The 19,389-nt window shown below is 53.3% G+C and overlaps 4 protein-coding genes across 4 annotated transcripts; 3 read left to right on the top strand and 1 right to left on the bottom strand.

The window, feature by feature from the left end:
• Window positions 1–2,726: 2,726 nt before the first annotated feature.
• PUB1 (E3 ubiquitin-protein ligase pub1) lies at window positions 2,727–4,451 on the top strand (the record flags this gene model as incomplete). Its single annotated transcript, XM_053197890.2, has 5 exons — window positions 2,727–3,095; window positions 3,192–3,287; window positions 3,339–3,986; window positions 4,045–4,189; window positions 4,252–4,451. 5 exons carry the CDS (start codon window positions 2,727–2,729, stop codon window positions 4,449–4,451), a joined length of 1,458 nt encoding a protein of 485 aa, XP_053044678.2.
• Window positions 4,452–6,234: 1,783 nt separating this feature from the next.
• Window positions 6,235–7,059, bottom strand: CAB5 (Dephospho-CoA kinase cab5; the record flags this gene model as incomplete). The annotated part of the gene is made up of 1 exon (XM_053197891.2): window positions 6,235–7,059. The coding sequence occupies one exon, from the start codon at window positions 7,057–7,059 to the stop codon at window positions 6,235–6,237; it is 825 nt and encodes a 274-aa protein (XP_053044679.2).
• A 4,358-nt stretch (window positions 7,060–11,417) lies between these two features.
• On the top strand, window positions 11,418–14,348 carry YAK1 (dual specificity protein kinase yak1; the record flags this gene model as incomplete). The annotated part of the gene is made up of 5 exons (XM_053197892.2): window positions 11,418–12,185; window positions 12,244–12,443; window positions 12,528–12,687; window positions 12,744–13,482; window positions 13,537–14,348. The coding sequence occupies 5 exons, from the start codon at window positions 11,418–11,420 to the stop codon at window positions 14,346–14,348; spliced, it is 2,679 nt and encodes an 892-aa protein (XP_053044680.1).
• Window positions 14,349–18,369: 4,021 nt separating this feature from the next.
• Window positions 18,370–19,299, top strand: N0V96_008607 (uncharacterized protein; the record flags this gene model as incomplete). The annotated part of the gene is made up of 3 exons (XM_065758394.1): window positions 18,370–18,412; window positions 18,501–18,631; window positions 18,721–19,299. 3 exons carry the CDS (start codon window positions 18,370–18,372, stop codon window positions 19,297–19,299), a joined length of 753 nt encoding a protein of 250 aa, XP_065613149.1.
• Between the last annotated feature and the right edge of the window lie 90 nt (window positions 19,300–19,389).

Here is a 19,389-nt window from a genome sequence, read left to right on the forward strand (position 1 = left end):
ATTATTCAATTGCAACAGGTTGAGCAGTGATGTTGTGGCCTGGCAACGCTAAATGCTTATATCTCATGGTTGAGGCTGTTAGTACCGCCCCCAATCGCAACTTGGCGTGAGGCATAAGATGAAATTCTGGGAGGCTCAGTAGTGTAGTCAATTGAAGAAAAAGTGCCAGAATGGTCAGCAATTTACTCACAATGCACACGGCAGGTGAGTCCGAAAGACGCTTAAACAGGGAGTGAGCCGAGGCATAGCTGGGATATCCTTTCCTCCAGGCACATCATATGGCACAGTGATCAGTCACGATTTCTGCATTGAGACTCACGGCTTGGAACCCCTTCCTATAGCGATGCGTCTGCTGCCCTTATCGAATTCCGAGGCCAGGACCTCCATTGAATCGAGTTCTGTTTGTTTGCACTGGCTTTTAACCTTGATGAGAGCTCATCTTACATGGCCTGTTGGCAGCCGCAATTCTCATTTCACTGCGACGCATTTGTAACCACGTTTATCCACGCCCAATCGAGAGTGTGATCAATGCAGCCTATATGTGCATCTATCTATGACCGACTTTCAGGTTCAATGAGCGATCCATTGGTTCACGAAATGCCAGAACCAATTGCCTGTTCTGTCTACTCCGTAACCCTGACAGGGCCTGCCTCGTTTCCGCGACTCCCGTCTGGCGCAGAAAGTTGAATTGCCCATCCAGCGTCTGTGATGGTGCAATGCTCAAACTTCCACGTTGTCAGCGGCCGTCCCAGGCTTCGCTCCTTGCCCAAGCAAGTTTAGCGCAAGTCGCTTAAGCATCTACCTGTTGCAGCAACACCCCTTTTTTGTTTCTTGCTGCCATCCCATCTCTCCCAATTCCCCTCACGCTGCAAGCCCTGACCAAGCGGAAGACTCACCCGTTGGTTTAAGGTAAAGAAGGTTGAGCGGTTACCGAGTGTGAGTCGGGTGCAGCTAAGCTGAGACTCGTAGGTACTCGACACCAGACGACAGCACGTAACTGAAAGTAAGGTAGGTAGCGGAAAAACGTGGACGTGCTCGAATTAAAAGAATAAAAAAAAAGACGAAGGGTATCCGTCAAATAGGTAGCCCGCCCCTCTCGCGCCGGGGACCAGCTACAGCCACCCGTATCTTAGTAGCACCAACCTTGGCCGACTGGGGATAGTACGCAACTGTACTCCGTACACCGTACCCAGTAGAAAGGCACAGCTGGACAAGCAACAGCCTGGCACAGGGTTCGACGGAGACCTTCAACAGGCCAATCCCAGGGTCTGGTACCAGCGGTGGGCGCCGAATGGGCTGCCCTTGTTGCTTTGCTGGCGAGGTAAGCCTGGTGAGGCAACAGGGAAAGACGCATGTACATTTCTGTAGAAGCTTTGCAGTAACGCGCAGCAATTCGCATCCCAAGTTGTACATGGACAATGTAAAAAAGAAAAAAGGCAAGTGGAGATGCCTTGGATGTGGATTGCCCTCCTACCCTGATACCCTGTACGAAATAGAACGGTACCTAGGTACCAAACTGTCACCCAGCGCAGAGGTAAATGCGGGCAAAGCTCCAACTGAACCTGTACTGCACCGGCCACTGTCTGCCTTTGCTGGGCTGCACTGAACAGGACGAGACCACCCTTCACTGGACGACAACCCGCACCTCCCCTACCTTACCACCTTACCCAGCACTAGGTACCTTACCTTATGTACAGTGCCAGGGTGCCACAGGCTGTGCGAATTTCATTTCTGGTCTCGCCATGATCAAATGTCCCCCTCATCCGCCCTCCTTCTTCTCCCTCCTTCCATCTGCTCCCCTCTCCCCTCTCCATCGCAGATTCTCCTCTCCACGTCTTCAGGAAACGTTTCTCTCTCCTCTCTCCTGTCGTCTCCTCTCTCTCTCTCTCTCTCTCTCCTCTCGGACCGGGTTTTGTTGTGATTCCTTTCAGGGGGTTCCAGTCCTCTTTTCACGCCTGTTTCCTTGGTGCTCGCCTCCGCTTATCATTTCGAGTCTCCTGTCATCTCATCTACAGCACTGCACAGTACACTACTTTGGAGCTTCTCTCGGCATCTCTCTTATCATTCGCCCTTCCCCTTGTCTCTCTATCCGCTCAAGCGTCTCTCTTGTCACGTTGGGTCGACGTCCTTTTTGCCTGCCAGTACCGTCCCCACGTCCACAATTTTTCCTGTCGACTTTCGGTTCGTTGTCTTCCTCTTCCAAGGCCAAGTCACATCGTTCCATTCTCGACTTCGACTGCCTCTACCGATAGATCGCAAAGAACAGATCCAAGGAAAAAGAAAAAAAAGACTCGACATCGTCCTAGCCGCCCTCGGCTAAGACATCCTAATTGTGCCCGCCACTTTTTTCCCTCTCTCATACTTATTCTCTCTCGCGCGCGCACTCTCCCCGCTTCCCGCTCTTTTAGCCTCGTTGCTCGCTCGCTTGCTTGCTGTGAGCTTCTAGGGTCACGTCAGTCTCGGGACAACTTTTCAATACACCTCCTCTCCCACACTTCTACTTACGCCACAACCAACAATTTCCAAGCAGTCGGTTGTTTCTCGAAGCTTGCTACTGTTCCAAGCCATTCTCAGTCGAACGTCGCATCTTGCCAGCAAAGTCTAGAGCTATATTGGTCTAGCTATCTGCAATACCGTCTCTTATATCGTCGTTAGCAGTCGACGAACTCTCAAGCTCCGAAATCTACTCGTCACACAATCGACTTCTAGTACCAATAACCGACGCAATGGCGGACAACGGACCTGCTTCGAACGCGGCGCAGCTGCCCCCCCCTCCCCAGCCGAACGCTGGAGCTCCAGGCTACGAGAACGGCCAGAATGGCCAGTCGAACCCGGCGCACATGCCCCCGCCTCCCCTCCATATCCCGCAGAACAACAACCCGATTCCGACTGCCATTACCTCGCCCATGTCTGGGGTCGATAAGGTTATGTCGCCCGGTAGCGCTGGGGGATTCGGCCGCCGTGCTGCCCCCGAGCCTAACAAGCGGGCGCTGTACGTGGGAGGCTTGGATCAACGTGTTACCGAGGATGTCTTGCGTCAGATCTTCGAGACTACTGGTCACGTTCAGAACGTCAAGATCATCCCCGACAAGAATGTGCGTATACCGTTGCCATGTAAAACTTTCCATGAGGATGCTATTGGTATCTACATGTCTATGTGATCCACGATATAGCTGACCGTGTATCGACAGGCTAAGGGCTACAACTATGGATTCGTTGAGTACGATGATCCCGGTGCGGCCGAGCGCGCTATGCAGACCTTGAACGGAAGACGTGTGCACCAATCCGTACGAGAACCTTACCCTGATATTGCGAATCGAAATTGACAAGATTGTTAGGAAATCCGCGTCAACTGGGCTTACCAGTCCAACACCTCGAGCAAGGAGGACACCTCCAACCACTTCCACATCTTTGTTGGCGACCTTAGCAACGAAGTCAACGACGAGGTCCTGACCCAGGCTTTCTCTGCCTTTGGCTCCGTATCCGAAGCTCGCGTCATGTGGGACATGAAGACTGGCCGATCTCGTGGATACGGGTTCGTCGCTTTCAGAGACCGCCCGGACGCCGAGAAGGCACTCAGCTCTATGGATGGAGAGTGGCTTGGCTCGCGCGCCATCCGCTGCAACTGGGCAAACCAAAAGGGTCAGCCGTCTAGTGCGCAGCAGCAGGCGATGCAGGCTATGGGCCTGACGCCGACGACGCCTTTTGGCCACCACCAGTTCCCAGCTCATGGCGTTGCCAGCTACGAGGTTGTCCTTGCCCAGACGCCGTCGTGGCAAACGACGTGTTACGTTGGCAATCTGACTCCTTACACCACGCCAAACGACGTGGTCCCCCTTTTTCAGAACTTTGGCTTTGTGGTTGAGTCTCGATTCCAGGCGGACCGAGGATTTGCATTCATCAAAATGGACAGCCACGAGAGCGCAGCCATGGCAATCTGCCAGATGAATGGCTATAATGTTAATGGACGCCCTTTGAAGTGTAGCGTGAGTTTACCCCAAAGCCAATTGCTGGAGAATACGCACTGACTTTTCCTGTGCGAAGTGGGGCAAGGACAAGACCCCGAACCCTCAGGGCGGCGCCGCCGCCGGCTTCGACCCCTCGCAGCAGGCGTACAGCCCGCAAAGCGCCGCTTCCGGGCCCGGAGGCTACCCCGGCACCCCGACTGCCTATTTCCCTCAATACGGCGGTAAGTATTCAGCCACAGATTAGAGATGCGGAAGAGACCCAAACTTACATGGTTTTCTCTAGGTCAATACCAAGGTCAGCACGGCAACTACGGTGGCCCAGCCGCTCAGTCCCCGGCCGGTTACGGAGCGCAGCCCATGGGATACGGCGGACCGCAGAGTGCCGGAGGCTATGGTCGCGGGCAACAGCCACCCAACCAACAGTGGCCTCAGGGACCCCAGGGACAGAACTTCAACAACGGCTTCGCCGGGTACCAGGGCTAAATGCAGTTCACGACGTAGCCCCAGCTGGTGAGCTGGAATGCGCAGCGTTGCATTCTGCTCGAACAGAGCGCATCGATAACGGTCGCGCCCACAACGTTGCAAGGTTTTAGGGGTTGCTTTTGTGGTGTCTTTCTTTCCCAATGTTGTTTTTTTTGATGGCAAAATGGCATGACCAACGCATCTCCCATGTTTTCCAAAAATCATTTCTTGCCAAAGCGTCTCTCTCTATCTCAATCTCTCCTACCATCTGCGATAAGGGCATATGTTGGTTTCTCTTGTGTGAGCACTGGGGATGCGAAGGGGACATCGTGTGCATTTTCCGGGACGTTTTCTCAGTCTTCTTCATATCTTCTACGGCCTAGTGATTCCCACAAGTCACGAACTTTTCCTTGTGCAGTCATTTCTCTCTCTCTCTCTCTCTCTCTCTCAACCTGTCGGAGGGCAGAGGGCAGACTTTTGATATGCTGTTTCGTTGCCAAAAAAAAAAGTTTGCTGCTTTGTTCTATCATGGATACCTCTTCAGCATGACGAATCTGTTGGATGATGAGTTTATGACTTTTTATTTATCTATTTTCTTCTACAATATGTTGGGCACAAGTTTTCTCCTCGCGCGTGGTGGTCTCCCGGATACTTGAGCCACCATTAGATACCTACGACCAGACACCAGATTTTGACGAACCTAAGAGAAGAAGGGTGTGTGTGTGTGTGGCTTGGATGATCAAGGAGCGAGCAAGTGGAGACGACATGTGGTTGGTTGATGGGGGGGGATTTATGCACGTGTGTGGGAGGTGCAGGTAGTTCTTTTTTGGGAAACCACCTTGAATTGATGGAAAGCGAAAACAACTTACAGAAGAGAAGACTGCAAGACCAGACAGACGAGGCATCTGTTGTTGAATGAAGCTGACGTTAAAACAAGTAACCGTCCGTACTTTCCGCTATTGGAACTGTTCCCCATGATAAACGCGGCTCTATTCTACTACTAAAGGGTCAATGTTTAGTGGCACCTACTTTTGTCTCTACCCCCGTCATCGTCGGTTCTGCAGGCCGGCTGACGGGGAGAGTTCTTGGAAAGTACGTATCGTTGCCAACGCCTGAAAGCATTGCCATTGGACGCCTCTGAGTGCCATCTCCCCCCGTCTTAATCAGCAAAGAAGTTGTGTGCTTTGGGGACAAGTGAGATCGAGTTTGATTATCACACCACGGCGTAGGAGTCCTCCTGCATGCCTGCATGGCGAAGATGACGATATGAATTATGTCGTCGTCGCCGAGGATTCTGTCACTGGGTGCCTGGGCTGTCACCTAGTACTGTCTCTGGCCAAAATTCTTGAGCTGCGGAAATCCGAGGATGGCCAGGAAGCAGTTACCAAGTATGCGCTTCATCGGGTATTCATTATGTATTGGATGTATCTGCGGGATATCTCTCTCTTTCTCTCTCTCAAAAAGACGGAAGTTTGCAATGCGGTCATCGAACCGGATGGCAATTGTTAATTACCTTTGTACTGGCCCTCATTCTGAGGATCCCTTTTTGCAGCGTTGCGTGAAGCCATCGTCCAAATACTGCTTCTGGCAGAAATGACGTTCGTCAGAAAGAGGCAGACCGATGCCTCGCTTTCTGATACCCGGTCATGAGATATCGCAGCAACGAATCGGGGCAAAGAAGCTCGCACTTGTAGCCAAAAAAAAAAAAACCCCCCCCCATGAGACACTTGCCTTCATTCAAAAAGATCATCAGTGAACCTGGTGATGAGGTCATCAGGATCGTACTATGCTGTCGAGAGTCGGCCTACAACTTTGCCTTCTCAATTCTCTCCTGCTCTGCCCATGCCTTATTGATATGAACATTTTGCCAAAACCGCCAGGCCCCAAGGGCTGCCGCTGCTGGTGGACATGCCAGGAGCAGCCAACTCCACCATACTGGGCTGGAGGCCTGAACGTGGCGGATGGCCTCGCCGATGTCTCTCTTCAAGTCTTCCTTGGAGCCATCATTCCATAGCACGACGCCCTTGCCCTCACCTCTGGCCTCGCATCTCCGCGCCTTGAGCCTCACATCCGTCTGACTGAGCACGCGATTCTCGGCGTCCTCGCGGCTGAGATGAGGATCGCGGGCCATCAGACGCTGCATCTGCACCTCGGGATCCTTGACGGCAACGACAAAAACGGTGCCGCAGAGGCGGTCGAGGCTGCTTTCGAATAACAGGGGAACATCGAGGAGAACAGCCCAGTGACCGGTGACGTAGGCGCGGAGGATGGCCTTGTACATCTCAGAGCGAACGGCCGGGTGAACGATGCCGTTGAGTACGGCACGGTCCTTTTTGAGCTCTTCCGTATCGCCGAAGACGCGCTTGCCGAGGGCTGGTCGATTGAGTGGTCGTCCTTTGCCGTCGGGCCCGGCCTCGGGCATGGTCTCTGAGACTGGGACGAGGAGGTCCGGGGTTGTGGGGAGGAAGTGCTTCACGATGGCGGCATATCCCTTTGATCCGGGCTCGACGACTTTCCTCGCGAGAACATCGGCGTCGATGAGGGGAATGGAGTAGGGGGGGTTGGAGAGGATGGAGGAAACGGTTGACTTGCCCGTTGCAATGGAGCCTGTAAGACCGATGAAGAGCATTGTGAGAGGATCCCCGTTTCAGGGCGTGATTTTGGTCTGGCCTATCCTTCCGAATTTTGAAGTCGAGGCCGGCGGCAAATAAGGTGGGTTCGATGTCGGCGTTGCGGTATTGAGATGAAAGGCGGGAGCTTTGGACCGGGATGGGGAAGAGGGATGAAGTTCAGGTCGTTGATGGTGATAGTGGGGTGGACTGATGATGGATCCGAGGTTATTTCGAGTCGATGAAGGAGGAAAGCACAGGGCAGGTACATAAGCTTGGGGTAGGACTACCCATGCGTCAGCCAATTGACGTTCACTTTGCAGTTTTGCTGCCAAGCGTACCTGAGAGCGATTGAAGAAACTCGGTACCTTGGCAACGCAATGAACTTTTGGCGACTTTGGTCACCAAACAATATTGGCTTTCGCAGAAACCATTCAATTATTTCTTGACGAAGTGAGGAAACCGCGGGCCTACCTTCGAAGATTCAGGTCGGTATCTTGGCCCTGGAGATGAGGTGGCCTCGGAAGCTGCTGCCGCTGCCGTCATCAGCGAAGCTACGCGGTTGGGTAAGGTAGCCTGAAGGGAGGTGTTTTAGCGCAATAGCGTCAAGTGGTGGAGCTGTGGATCAATCCACGGCTGGCGGCTAAGGTAGGTAGGTAATTCTGTTGATGCCCTTTTTGGGACGAGAACGTAATGTCTTCTCGCTCTGTAACTTACCGCATGAACGAATGCTATTTCGCTCTAAAGGTTTGATGTTATGAGCATAAAGAAAAGGTCCTTGCTTCCGGGCATGGATTGAGTGAACTGGCTGCTCAAGGTGCACCTTCCAAGCTGACAACATGGAAGGTGCTTGAAAACTAGAGGACAGAAAAGGTAACCACGGATTCGGCGTGGGATAGGTTGGACTTGCATTTTGTGGAGTTCCACAGCAGCGGCCTGCCCTTTTTTTGGTGGCCCTCTGCCTGCACACTGCGTAACATGTCTGGGAAGGAAGTTACCTAGCAGATTGGCTGCTGGCACCTGCAGGAGCAAATTGGTGAAGAAATGGAAGACCGACGATGTGTACAGAATACGTGCCTTGACATTGTACTTGGCTTGAGCAAAAAAAGGGAACCAAAACAACACGAGAAAACCCAACATGACCAAAAGATATGTTTACCTCCCCACTGTACCTCTACTACCCCTAGTGTGGTAAGCGGTAATATGCCGTCGGTTGGTGATATTAACCTGCATTGCTTTTTGGAACACATAACAGCGATCCATCCTCGATTCACCATCCGAGAGGGCCCCTTTTGTTTGATGAACAGGCGGGACGGATTGAAATGGTTTCTGGCTTGATTACTAGCATTGCTCAGTCCGGACCCAGAGCTGGCCTAGACATCTCAGTTTTTCCCACTCGCAACTCGCAAGCCCTCGCGGAAATGGCTGTTGTCTATGGCTGAGAACGGATACTCGGAACGTCTGGCACGCTGGGCTGGGTTTAGCCAAGCCCACCACTTTATGCTCGGCGCACTTTTTCTCGCCTCTCACGAGTCACCATACATCATAGTTGATTGTTGACTATGATTAAGATGGTTGTTATCATTCTTGGGAAAACTTTGCGGATACTTGGCAGCTTGGACAGGATACTCAATTGCATGGTCCTTCTTTGGTGCCTACTGTGCAACTTCCACTTCGTGAGGTGCTCAGGCTCGCAGCATCAGCCTTGAAGGGTCTGTTGGGGAATCCGTGGAATCCATGATTTCCGTCACGTATCATGGCCCCACCGTATCGTCGTTGCTGTCGTCGTCAGGTCGCAGAGTTGCAGCCACTGAGCGAGCTTGGGGGCATGATTACGGATCCATACCATAAGGTAAGGTACTCGAGCCCAGGTCGGCAAAGGCAAGGTACTTTGATGAGTGACCTCTAGCCTCCAGCCTCTTTCTCTCCACATGTTCTTGTCAGCTCGACACAGGACCGTTTTCGTCTTCCTCTACCGGCCATGACCGTTGGTCTGTAGGTGTCAGGAAATTCATGGCGTCGCTCGCTTGGGCTTCATCTGTCGTGAGTGAGGAAATATTGGGCAACACAGAACACAGGTATTGGTTGGTGGTGACGCAAGTAAGTGGTGGTGAGGAGGCATGTGTTCAACATGTGTCGAACAGCATCTTTGTCTTCCCCTTCTGCCCTGCTCTCCACCGCCGTACCTACACTACTTCGCCGCATTGTGCACCGGCCAACCTTCCATGGTGCTTGCCCTGTCAGGTCTGGAAACCCGAACCCAATGCCAACCTGACGTACTTTTGCCTGGGTACCCTGCCAGGTCTTCAGCCGCTGATTGGCCATTCTTTTTGGTTGCTATTGATCCTCGCCCCCAATGTCCCCTTCAACCGTCTTCACTGTTTGATATCTTTCTTTTGGCCATTGGAGAAGGAGACGAGGAAATGGCTTCCACAGACAATAATCTACCAGCGTGCAGGTGGCTTGACCGTATCCTTCCATTGCCTTGCTTCACTCGGTCACCAACGTCGCTCCCGTCATTGTCATACAGACATGGTCCCTTCAGGCCGGCCTTTACCTACTGATCTCGCCTTGGTAATTACCTCAAGGTAATAATACTTCAGGCTTAGGTGGAGGCCATGTGAGACGGGGGACAGGTCTGCTCCCATCCGTTGGCGTTGGTACACAACAGCCAGCACCTCTTCGTGTCTTCAAGCGATCCTTTGCTCCTCGACCTTGGCTTTACCCTCAGTCAGGTAAGGTACCTTGATCCATGGTATGTGTACGTGCGTGGGGGGGTGTGTGTGTGTGTGTGTGTGTGTGTGTGTGTGTGTGTATGTTTTGTGTGTGCTGGGAAAAGGTAATTGCTTTTTAGATTACTCGCAAGCTATGTTCCAGTCCTGCCTTGCACAGCTCTACCTTAGGTTTCTAGTTTACTTGCTAATTATTACTGCCTATTTGTTCTTTTCGATGGTGTTATACGGGCAGATATCGCAGGGCACTCACTTCATAGCCCTTTGAATCCAGCCTGGAAGGCAAGGTTCTGTCTACACTACGTTAGACCCATGGGGGCCCCCATAGCTGAGGTGAGGTACTTTGCCTGCTTTAGGTACCTTACGTGCCTATCTGAGAAGTAGTTTCTTGAGGAACCTTGTCCCCCTCTCCCCCAAAGGGCTCCAAAGCCCACCTCATCAAGCCCCCCGGCCTTGCGTCAAGTTGCGCCTTCTGCCACTTACTGCGTAAAGTACTCCGTACGGAGTAGGGTAGGTAACGTAGGCTCAGTCAGTGGAGGTCTGTTCTGTTTCCCTGCCCGACCATCTCAGGCCTGTGTCGCAAGCGACCATCGTGGCCCGCGGAACACTCGCATCCTCTCCCACTTATACCTCCCAGCTCCACCAGGCCATGCCAAATCCCTCCTCCCCTCCTCCACCACCCCCCGTCAGTCGCGCGCATTCTCTCCCGACCCCATCGTCCACACTCCTTCCCTCCGCCCCCCCTCCTTCCTGCTTCACAGGTTAGGTTGCGTACCTTACAATCGCCCTCTTTTCCCGCCCGATTACCTTACCTTGCACGTTCCGTGGATAACAACACACACCAAATACTTGTTGTCAACGTCCAAAGGCCCGTCTTTGAATTATTCCATCGCAGCCTTCTCGCGCCCGTCTTTTAATTGTCATGATGAATTCTTAGGGAAAACCACCCAAAACTTCCCCTCCGAACTCTATTCCCACCAAGAGAGTTTGGGCCGTGTCAGCCCAATTCTGCCGAATCCCTCTCCTTGGCACCCTCAGAGAGCTCGCTCGACTGCATCCCTCCAGTCAATTCCCTCTGCGGGCCTTGGTCCTTGGTCCTTGGTCTGCAATCTGCACTCTGCACTCTGCACTCTGCATTTGCCAGACAGACTCTGAGCCAGTCCACCCACACTACTTCCATTTCTACTACCTATTCGTACTGGACGGATACTCAGCCAGCCATATCTTTACCTGACCTCTCACGTAAGGTACCTTACCCTTCCCATCCTCGTCCTCACCTCACCCAACCGCGACATTACCGGCGCCGCATCAGACACGAGTAACGCAGCCTACACACCCGGTCGACCCTTCGACACCCACTGCCAACCTTACCTCACTCACCTCCCTTGGCTTGCTCTGCCTGCGAGTCTGCGCTCGCTCCTGCAACTTGCCTTTCAACCTTAGTACGCCCAGTCCAGCCTGGCCCCATTCGCCCGCTTAACGCGTCCAGTCGAAACCACCGACGACATCAGCTAAAGCGCTCGGCCAGCCCTTTCCCCCTTCCAACTTTCAACCTCCACCATCCAACCGTCCGTTTGGCAACTCATCCCGATTCCGACCGTCTGCATCATTTCCTCTTTCGAGTCAACATCGCTTCTCCGCCCGCCATGGACTCCCAGTGGCAGCAGGGCTACGCCGATTCGGCCGGCTCTGCGAGGAGATACAATGGCAGCGGCGCTCAGATGCCTCGTGGGGAGTACAATGGTCAACCCGGTCCGCAAGGCCAGCCTTCTGCCGGCTACAGGCACGACCAGTATCAAAGCCCTGGCGGCATATCCTCTCACGCTGCCAGCGCCGCCGCTTCGCCCATGTCCACCCCCCAGATGCGCGACAACAACGGCGACATCCCCATGCACGACGTTCAGGACTCGTACGCCGGCATGAAATACCCCATGAGACCCCATCACCAATCTCACCTCTCGGGCAGCCGCTCATCCACTCTCTACTCTCCTCAGGAACCCTCGGCTGCTGCCCAACGGTACTCGCCAATGGAGGCACTATCCCCCACCTCGCCTTACGCGCCAAAGTCGGCGCAAAGTCAGTTCTCTTCGCCTCCGGGCCAACGACAGTCTCCGACGAGGCAGCCCGATTACATGCCCCATAGTCCTCATTATGGTGGCCGTCAACAAGCCCCGCAGCTTCCTCCGATCGCGCCCTACGGCTCCTCCCACGACGGCTACCCGTCCGCTGTCGTTGCCAACATTGACGGCGCCTTTGCAAACGACCCCAAGTCACCACGCCGCCCCATCCCGCAGGCCATGGTCCGAGGACCTGCGCCTGAGTTCAGGCAAATCAGAGCCCCGACGGATCTTCGACCCAAGGTCAATTCTCAACCTCCGTTCCGCCGTGCGAACCCCGAAGGAGGATTCATAAGCGTAAGCCCATTTCCCTGGCCGGTCGTTCTAGATAATCGCAGCCACTAACGTTTTTCAGCCTCTCCAAGCTCTCACGGTGCATCTGCCCGCTACGTACAGGATATGCAACCCGAACTTCAAATACGAGTCATCGCGAAACCCCCGCCGAGTACTCACCAAGCCGAGCAAGGGTGTCAAGAATGATGGATACGACAACGAAGACAGCGACTATATCCTCTACGTGAACGATATTCTGGGCTCAGAGGAAGCCGGCCACAAGTATGTCCAGGCTTCGGCGGCGCTCCTTTTTTATTTATTTTTTAGCCGCCTTCAGTCAAGCACTCGAGCTGACTTGTGATTTAGGAATCGGTACCTTATTCTCGATGTTCTGGGCCAGGGTACCTTCGGCCAAGTTGTCAAATGTCAAAACCTCAAGACCCAGGAAGTTGTTGCCGTCAAGGTTATCAAAAATCGCACGGCCTACTTTAACCAGAGTATGATGGAGGTCTCTGTTCTGGACTTGGTACGGCGGCTCTATGGCTCACCACTGATAACAAAATGCTGACCATTGTCTCTTAGCTCAACACCAAGCTCGATAAGAACGACGACCACCACCTTTTGCGACTCAAAGACACCTTCATCCACCGGCAACATTTGTGCCTGGTCTTCGAGCTCCTTAGTGTCAACCTATACGAGTTGATTAAGCAGAATCAGTTCCGAGGTCTAAGCACGACTCTCGTCCGCGTTTTCGCTCAGCAACTTCTCAATGGCTTGGCCCTCTTGAACAAAGCACGACTGATCCATTGCGATCTGAAGCCCGAGAACATCCTTCTCAAAAACCTTGAAAGCCCCATCATCAAGATCATCGATTTTGGTTCGGCATGTGACGAACGGCAGACAGTCTACACTTATATCCAGTCCAGATTTTACAGGTCTCCCGAAGTCTTGCTGGGCTTGCCGTACTCGTCGGCCATCGACATGTGGTCGCTCGGCTGTATCGTAGTGGAGCTATTCCTCGGCCTCCCCTTGTTCCCTGGATCGTCCGAGTACAACCAAGTCTCGCGCATTGTTGACATGCTCGGCAACCCTCAAAATTGGATGATCGAGATGGGCAAGCAAGCCGGTGAGTTCTTTGAGAAGAGGCAGGACGAGTTTGGACGACGAACATACCAGTTGAAGAGCATGGAGCAGTACGCTCGAGAGCACTCGACCAAGGAGCAGCCCAGCAAAAAGTACTTCCAGGCAAATACTTTGCCAGAGATCATCAAGTCGTACCCTATGCCACGCAAAAACATGAAGCAGAGCGAGATCGACAGAGGTAAGTTTCAAGTGGTTGCATCACCTTTGGTACAAATACTAACGCAACTTGTAGAAATGAATAACAGAATCGCCTTTATCGATTTCGTCCGGGGTCTTCTCAATATCAACCCGCTGGAACGTTGGTCGCCGCAACAGGCCAAGCTCCACCCATTCATCACCCAGCAGAAGTTCACCGGTCCTTTCGTGCCACCCATGAATCTGAAGTCGAGCTCTCTGAATCGGTCTCCGGCGCCAGGCACCCAGCAGCAGCAGCAAGCCGAAGCACTAAGCAAGCAGAGGGCACAAGCCGCCCAGGCGCAGGCAAACTCTGCAGCACAGGGAGCCTATGCCCAGATGGCTGCTCAATATCAGCAACCCGCACACCCTCAGCAAGCGCCCATGTACAATAACCAACAAATGTACTCTCCTAGCAACAGCCATGCAGCTCAGCCGCCGCCCTACGGAGCCCAGCAGCAAGGTGCCTATGGTCAAATGGTTATCCCTCAACAGCCGGCGCAGATGCCTCCAGGGCCTTATGGCAATGCGTCCCAGCAACCTGGCCTGTATCCCCAGCAGGGTATGCGGCCGGCACGCCAACGTGCCTCAACCATGGAGCAGCAACAAAGTGGTATTCCCGCCGCCATTCAGCGTGTGGCTAGTCACCTGGACCCAAGCCAGCCGATCCGTTTGCAACCTAGTCCTGCCTACTACCCCCCTGGTGCCGACAGCGGTATGGCAGGCATGGATAACGCAGCTAACCGGGCCGGTAGACGTGGAAGTCGTGCGCAGCAAGGAGGAGGAAGAGGAAACCGTGACTTTATTCGCAACCTTGAGGAGCGAACGCTCGAGGAAGGCTTCATGGGGAGCCAGAATCCCTGGCACTGATGGCTGGGCGACCTTTGATCACAGTGATTTGAAGTGCGCATCGAAATTTCTTCGCAACCTTGGGTCATGAGTTTACATCCCTCACAGGAGACTGTGGGAGGTGAAGTTAGGACAGCCCGGAGATCGATGCTACGGTATTCGCTTGCGCCAGGTCGACTACAGCAGTGCAACCCCTGAACGCATGATGGCAATTGGACAAAGAAGATACCCGATGGCCCTAACATGGGAGACCTGTTGCAGGGGACCATCTGAAGAAGACGAGGTTCAAAGCCAGGCTAGATCAGGACGACGACAAAACATACACAAATATGGGAGCTTTGATGGGACGCTGCATGAGAGGAAATTGGCGGACAATACTGGGTTGGTGGGGATGGCGGCCGTGACGGTGTAGGAAGGCAAAGGAAGGGCTCGACAGCCAGCAACGACATACGAGATCACGTCCTCTTCACAAACCGTTCCTAACTACTTACCTACCTACCTTTGTTTCTAAGGTTAAAAGGGTTCCGGATACAGCAGGTTGGCTTTGCAAGTTGTTTGACTAATGTGGAAGTGACAATGATGTCAAAGGGTCGAGGAGTTGCTGACCTGATCATGTGTGCCTACTCAATCAATGTTCAAGATACCAGGTTGAAACTCCACGCTTGTATATCTCCTAGCAACTCCCAGCCTGAGGAAGGGGCTGGTGATGTGGTCTCTGAGTAAGATGCTGCAGGGGTACTTGCGCATTATGGGAAGTACGGGCACAGTGATCCTATCTCTATCCATGTACTCCTCGTTGGGTGCTCTCATTGCATGGGACCTTCTATCTTCACTTGTCCTCCGTGTTCTACTTTGACGGGGAAGTTGCTGACCAGGTATCACTCTCGCCTTCCATGAAGCTGAGGAAAGGATTGAGATCAGTTCCTACTTGTTGATCGACATCTTTGTATTCGCATTCTGCTCCTCAACCACCTCCATCATTGCCCACACAGCTTTGGCACCCATTGCTAAGACAACAACCTTTGATTCTTTGGATTTCTCTGTTGCTTTTACGATCTAGCATCTACCCACAACGGCGCCACTCATCAGCCCCCGAGCTGCTGTTACCTCAAGCATCCCCAAATTTCTTGGTCGACGTCCCTTACGATAGTCATGGCGCATCCTCTCTTGGTAACGAAGCAGAGGGATGCTATTGGCTCCAAAGCCTTCTCGAGACCTCAAGTCAAACGCCGCTCGGAAGTCACCACGAGGAAAGATTTGTCGTCGATGCAAGGAAGTTCCGATTCGGAGCCCAGTCTCAAACGCGACGGCAGCACAAGAAACAGCCACCGCGCCTCCTTGAGCAACTTATGGCACAAAACTGTCTCCCGTATGCCGACCTTCAGCAAAAAAGATACCTTGAAAGGACAGGTTGCCAGGGCAGCCGACGCCTCCTCAAAAAGTCAATCCGATTCGCAGACCGACGAAGGTGAGCAGCATCAGACCGACAAGTCTGCAACTAGCAAGGACGATATCACGTTATCCCAGAGGAAGAAAGGTTCGATTGCAACACACGCACTCCGTTATTGCCTTCTCTTGAATGCTAATTTCTGTTTCTTTTAGGTTTATTCAAACGCCGAAGCCTCGGGAACATATTTGGTACCAATAGCCGAGAAACGCTCAAGAGACACACCAAGTCCGGGGAGGCTCTCACGGCCTTTGTAGGGTCTGTTGTGGGGACGCCAGTCCATAACAGGTTCCCGTCTGCTTCGCTCGTCGCTCCAGAGCTACCCAAGGTACGGGCGTCAGGAAACTTTGAAAAAGAGTGCGTGATTATCACTGGAGAGCCACCCACGGTGCAACCGCCGATTTGCCCATCAAAGCATACGCCCCAGTTACTGGAAATCCAGACGGGAGATGGCCAGCCCCCTTTCCTTGATCTAGGAGTTGCCCTTGAGGATCGAGTGCTCGATGTGTCGCTATCAGCATTGGCTTTGGCCCGGCGACCTAGGTCCTTAGATCTCAAGAAACTCTGGGTAGATGCTTCGGCAGCAGCAGATCTGAACTTCATTACATCGGCCTTGGACAAGGAAAACGGCAAGGAAAAGCAGACATCAAAGCCAGCCTCCACTGATCAGCATGTGAACTTGGATTCTGGAACATCGCAACCAGTCGAGGCGAAAAGATCCCTTGAGCTGGCCAACGAAGTCTTGAAGGCGGAATCTGGGAACATGGTTGCGAGCGTCAAGGCGAATGATCCAACCTCCGCCGTTGTCCAAGCTGAGATGTCCAACAGAATTCTACCTGCGGTGAATACTGAGGCGGCTGATCCACCCTCCACTGTCTGTCCGGTCGAGATGTCCAACAGAATTATTCCCGTGGTGAACACCGCGTTGAGCAGATTTCCTACGGAGTCCGACTCTCGAGATGGCATTGCCAGCACAGAGGCGACGGGCCCGAGAATTAAAGAGGTGACCGTTCGAGACGCCGCGTACACTCCAATTGAGAAGCCCGAGTTTGAACGATCAACGAGAGAGCACATATTGAGATCGTACGCTCAGATTTCCGGCAAGTATGGACCTTTCTATCCTACTGCAAGGATGCGGGCATCAATTAACCTGGCCTCGCAAGATGTTATAGGCATTGCCTCCCATGGAACAAAGGCTAATAATTTACGCAGGGAAGACTGGAAGAGCGATACTACTGTAGCTGGGCCGGAGAAAGACAATGTTCCAGACACGACACTTATTCGCAAACAATCGGAAGACGCACAACTCCAACAGTGCCTGTCTTTGCCACACAACGTGAACGAAGGTAAGGCCGAGACCAAGCATAAATACGGCGAATGGCTGTCGAGGAGCGCTATTTCAGTGACGGATAATTCGACAATGACTCGCGAAATTCATAGAGAGACGATGGACACAGGCCGGCTCGCTGTGATTCCGGATATGACCCTAGAACTCGAGTCTACGAAGGAAAACGGATACAGCATTATCTACCCGCCGGACTACGTTTCCAAACCTCGAGTTACTTCAATAAATGCTTTGGTCATGGAGCCTCTCCTCAATACAGCAACTGAACGCCGTCATGTCATTTCTGATGGCAAAGGCAGGACTATCACTAGCAATGACACCAGCAGTCTGCGCATTGATTCAGGTGGCTCAGCTCCGAAGGAGAAAGACAAAAGATACGACGTTCATCAAACACATTGACATTGCTTCTCTCGACCATTCCTACAATCAAATGCGGAAGTTGGCATTCCCTGGAGACCCGATCGGTGGCCCCGAGAGCCGGCTTGAGACATCGGTCTATTACGACGGTGTCAGCTGGGACGTTTGTGAGGACTACAGTGATGTGGATGAGGTTGAACTGTGAAAGGCGGTATAAGGTTTCCTGACTTTTTGGTTTTCGGTTTTTTCTTTGATCAGCCTTCGTTTATGGACATGGGAAAGGCACTGAGGGGTCTGGTAGGTAGTCTTTAAGCGCCGAATATGGTGGCTGTTTGTAAAGTAACGGTTAAACCACAAGAAAGTAATACCCTGGCTCACTGTTGGCGTTGAACATCCAAAAAGTGAAAGCCACACCCGTGAGTGCCGTGGGTGCAGTGGCTTGGGAGCTCCGACTACAGACGGTCGCCCCATGGGTGAGAGAGGTACGTACCGAACCGTCCAATTGAGTGGAGACCCTTTGAACACGCTCCCACGGACCATGGCCCTCTACCTTAGTGTCAACCAACGCGCCCAGGTCAGCCTCAAGTTATTACGCCTGTCCCATGCTCGTCAGGGTCTATACAAGGTACTTCATCCATTCTCCGACTTGTCTCTGCCCGCCTTTCTCGAATCAAAGTGTCTTTGTAACAGCCACGAACCTATCGGCGACCCTAGCATTCTACCTAAGGTAGTCTCTTTCGCACTCTTTTCTCAACTCATCACCCTTTCCACCTTTGATCTCGCAGCCATACTTGTCTCGCAGACACGCCTACATTTTCGACCTTTGCGACAGCACACTTAACCTCATTCCATCCCTCTCCGACCGAAACTGTTTGACCAGGAGATCAATCAACATGGCGAAGGTAGCAACCGACTTTGAGAAGATCATCCAACAAGGTAGGGCCTTTTTTCTAAACTACGTAATGGGACGCCGCCCAGACGGAATGAATCGCTGACCGGGGGGACAATTTGCTTCGCTTCGTAGGACGAGAGAGGAAGAAGAACGAGGCGCTGGCACAGAAGATTTTCTCCAAGGATAGACGGCAGAGCGCGCCTTCGAAGCTCAAGCCCGGTGCGGGGCCGTCGCTGGCGAGTCGAGTCGGCATCACGAAAAAGGTACGCATTTACTCACCTTGTCGTTCGTTCCTAGCTTCTAGCAAACCGATGAGCGAGCATTCGCTAACGTTCTCTCCACCTGTACACAGCCGCGAACCGCATCCCTTGGTCCCAAGGCTCTTCCTGCTGGCAACATCGATGGCGACTGGACACATGACCTCCACGGAACGGTGAATGGCGGCGGTGGCGGTAGAGGACGAAATAACAACGGCCATAGCGCCGGCGCAGGCGGTCTCGCTTCGCGCATCTCTGCGCCGGGAGGAGGAGGACGATCCGCGCCCATCGCGGCGTCGAACGGCAACGGCAACAACAGCAACAGACGACGCGCCGGGCAGAAGGCGGCGAGAGTGGCTGCCGCGCTTGAGCGCTCTGGCGCCATGGCCGACGTGCAGATGACCTCCGTCGCGAACGTGGTGCCCACGGGACCGGCGATCAAGCAGGGCCTCTCTATCAGAGGGCTGGCGGGGCCGTTCGCGGTGATGGCGCAGAACTTTGCGCCGGGGACGACGGCGGCGGATATCGAGAGCGCGATGACGCCCGTCGGCGGGGAGATGCTGGATTGTCGGATCATCAAGACGACGCCTCTGATTCTGGCGGAGATGGTCTTCGCGACGAAGGAGGGCGGTGATGCGGTCATTTCTACGTTCAACAACCAGACGGTAAGGTGACCCCCTCATTTTTTCGAGCCTGCTATGCGCGAGACGACGGCAAGCACAGCTTGGAATTCATTTACTGATCAGAGGGTGACCATAGGCGGA

The sequence above is a fragment of the Colletotrichum fioriniae genome, assembly GCF_027942845.1.
Source record: "Colletotrichum fioriniae strain IMI 355084 chromosome Unknown scaffold_10, whole genome shotgun sequence".
In the NCBI taxonomy this organism is placed as follows: domain Eukaryota; kingdom Fungi; phylum Ascomycota; class Sordariomycetes; order Glomerellales; family Glomerellaceae; genus Colletotrichum; species Colletotrichum fioriniae.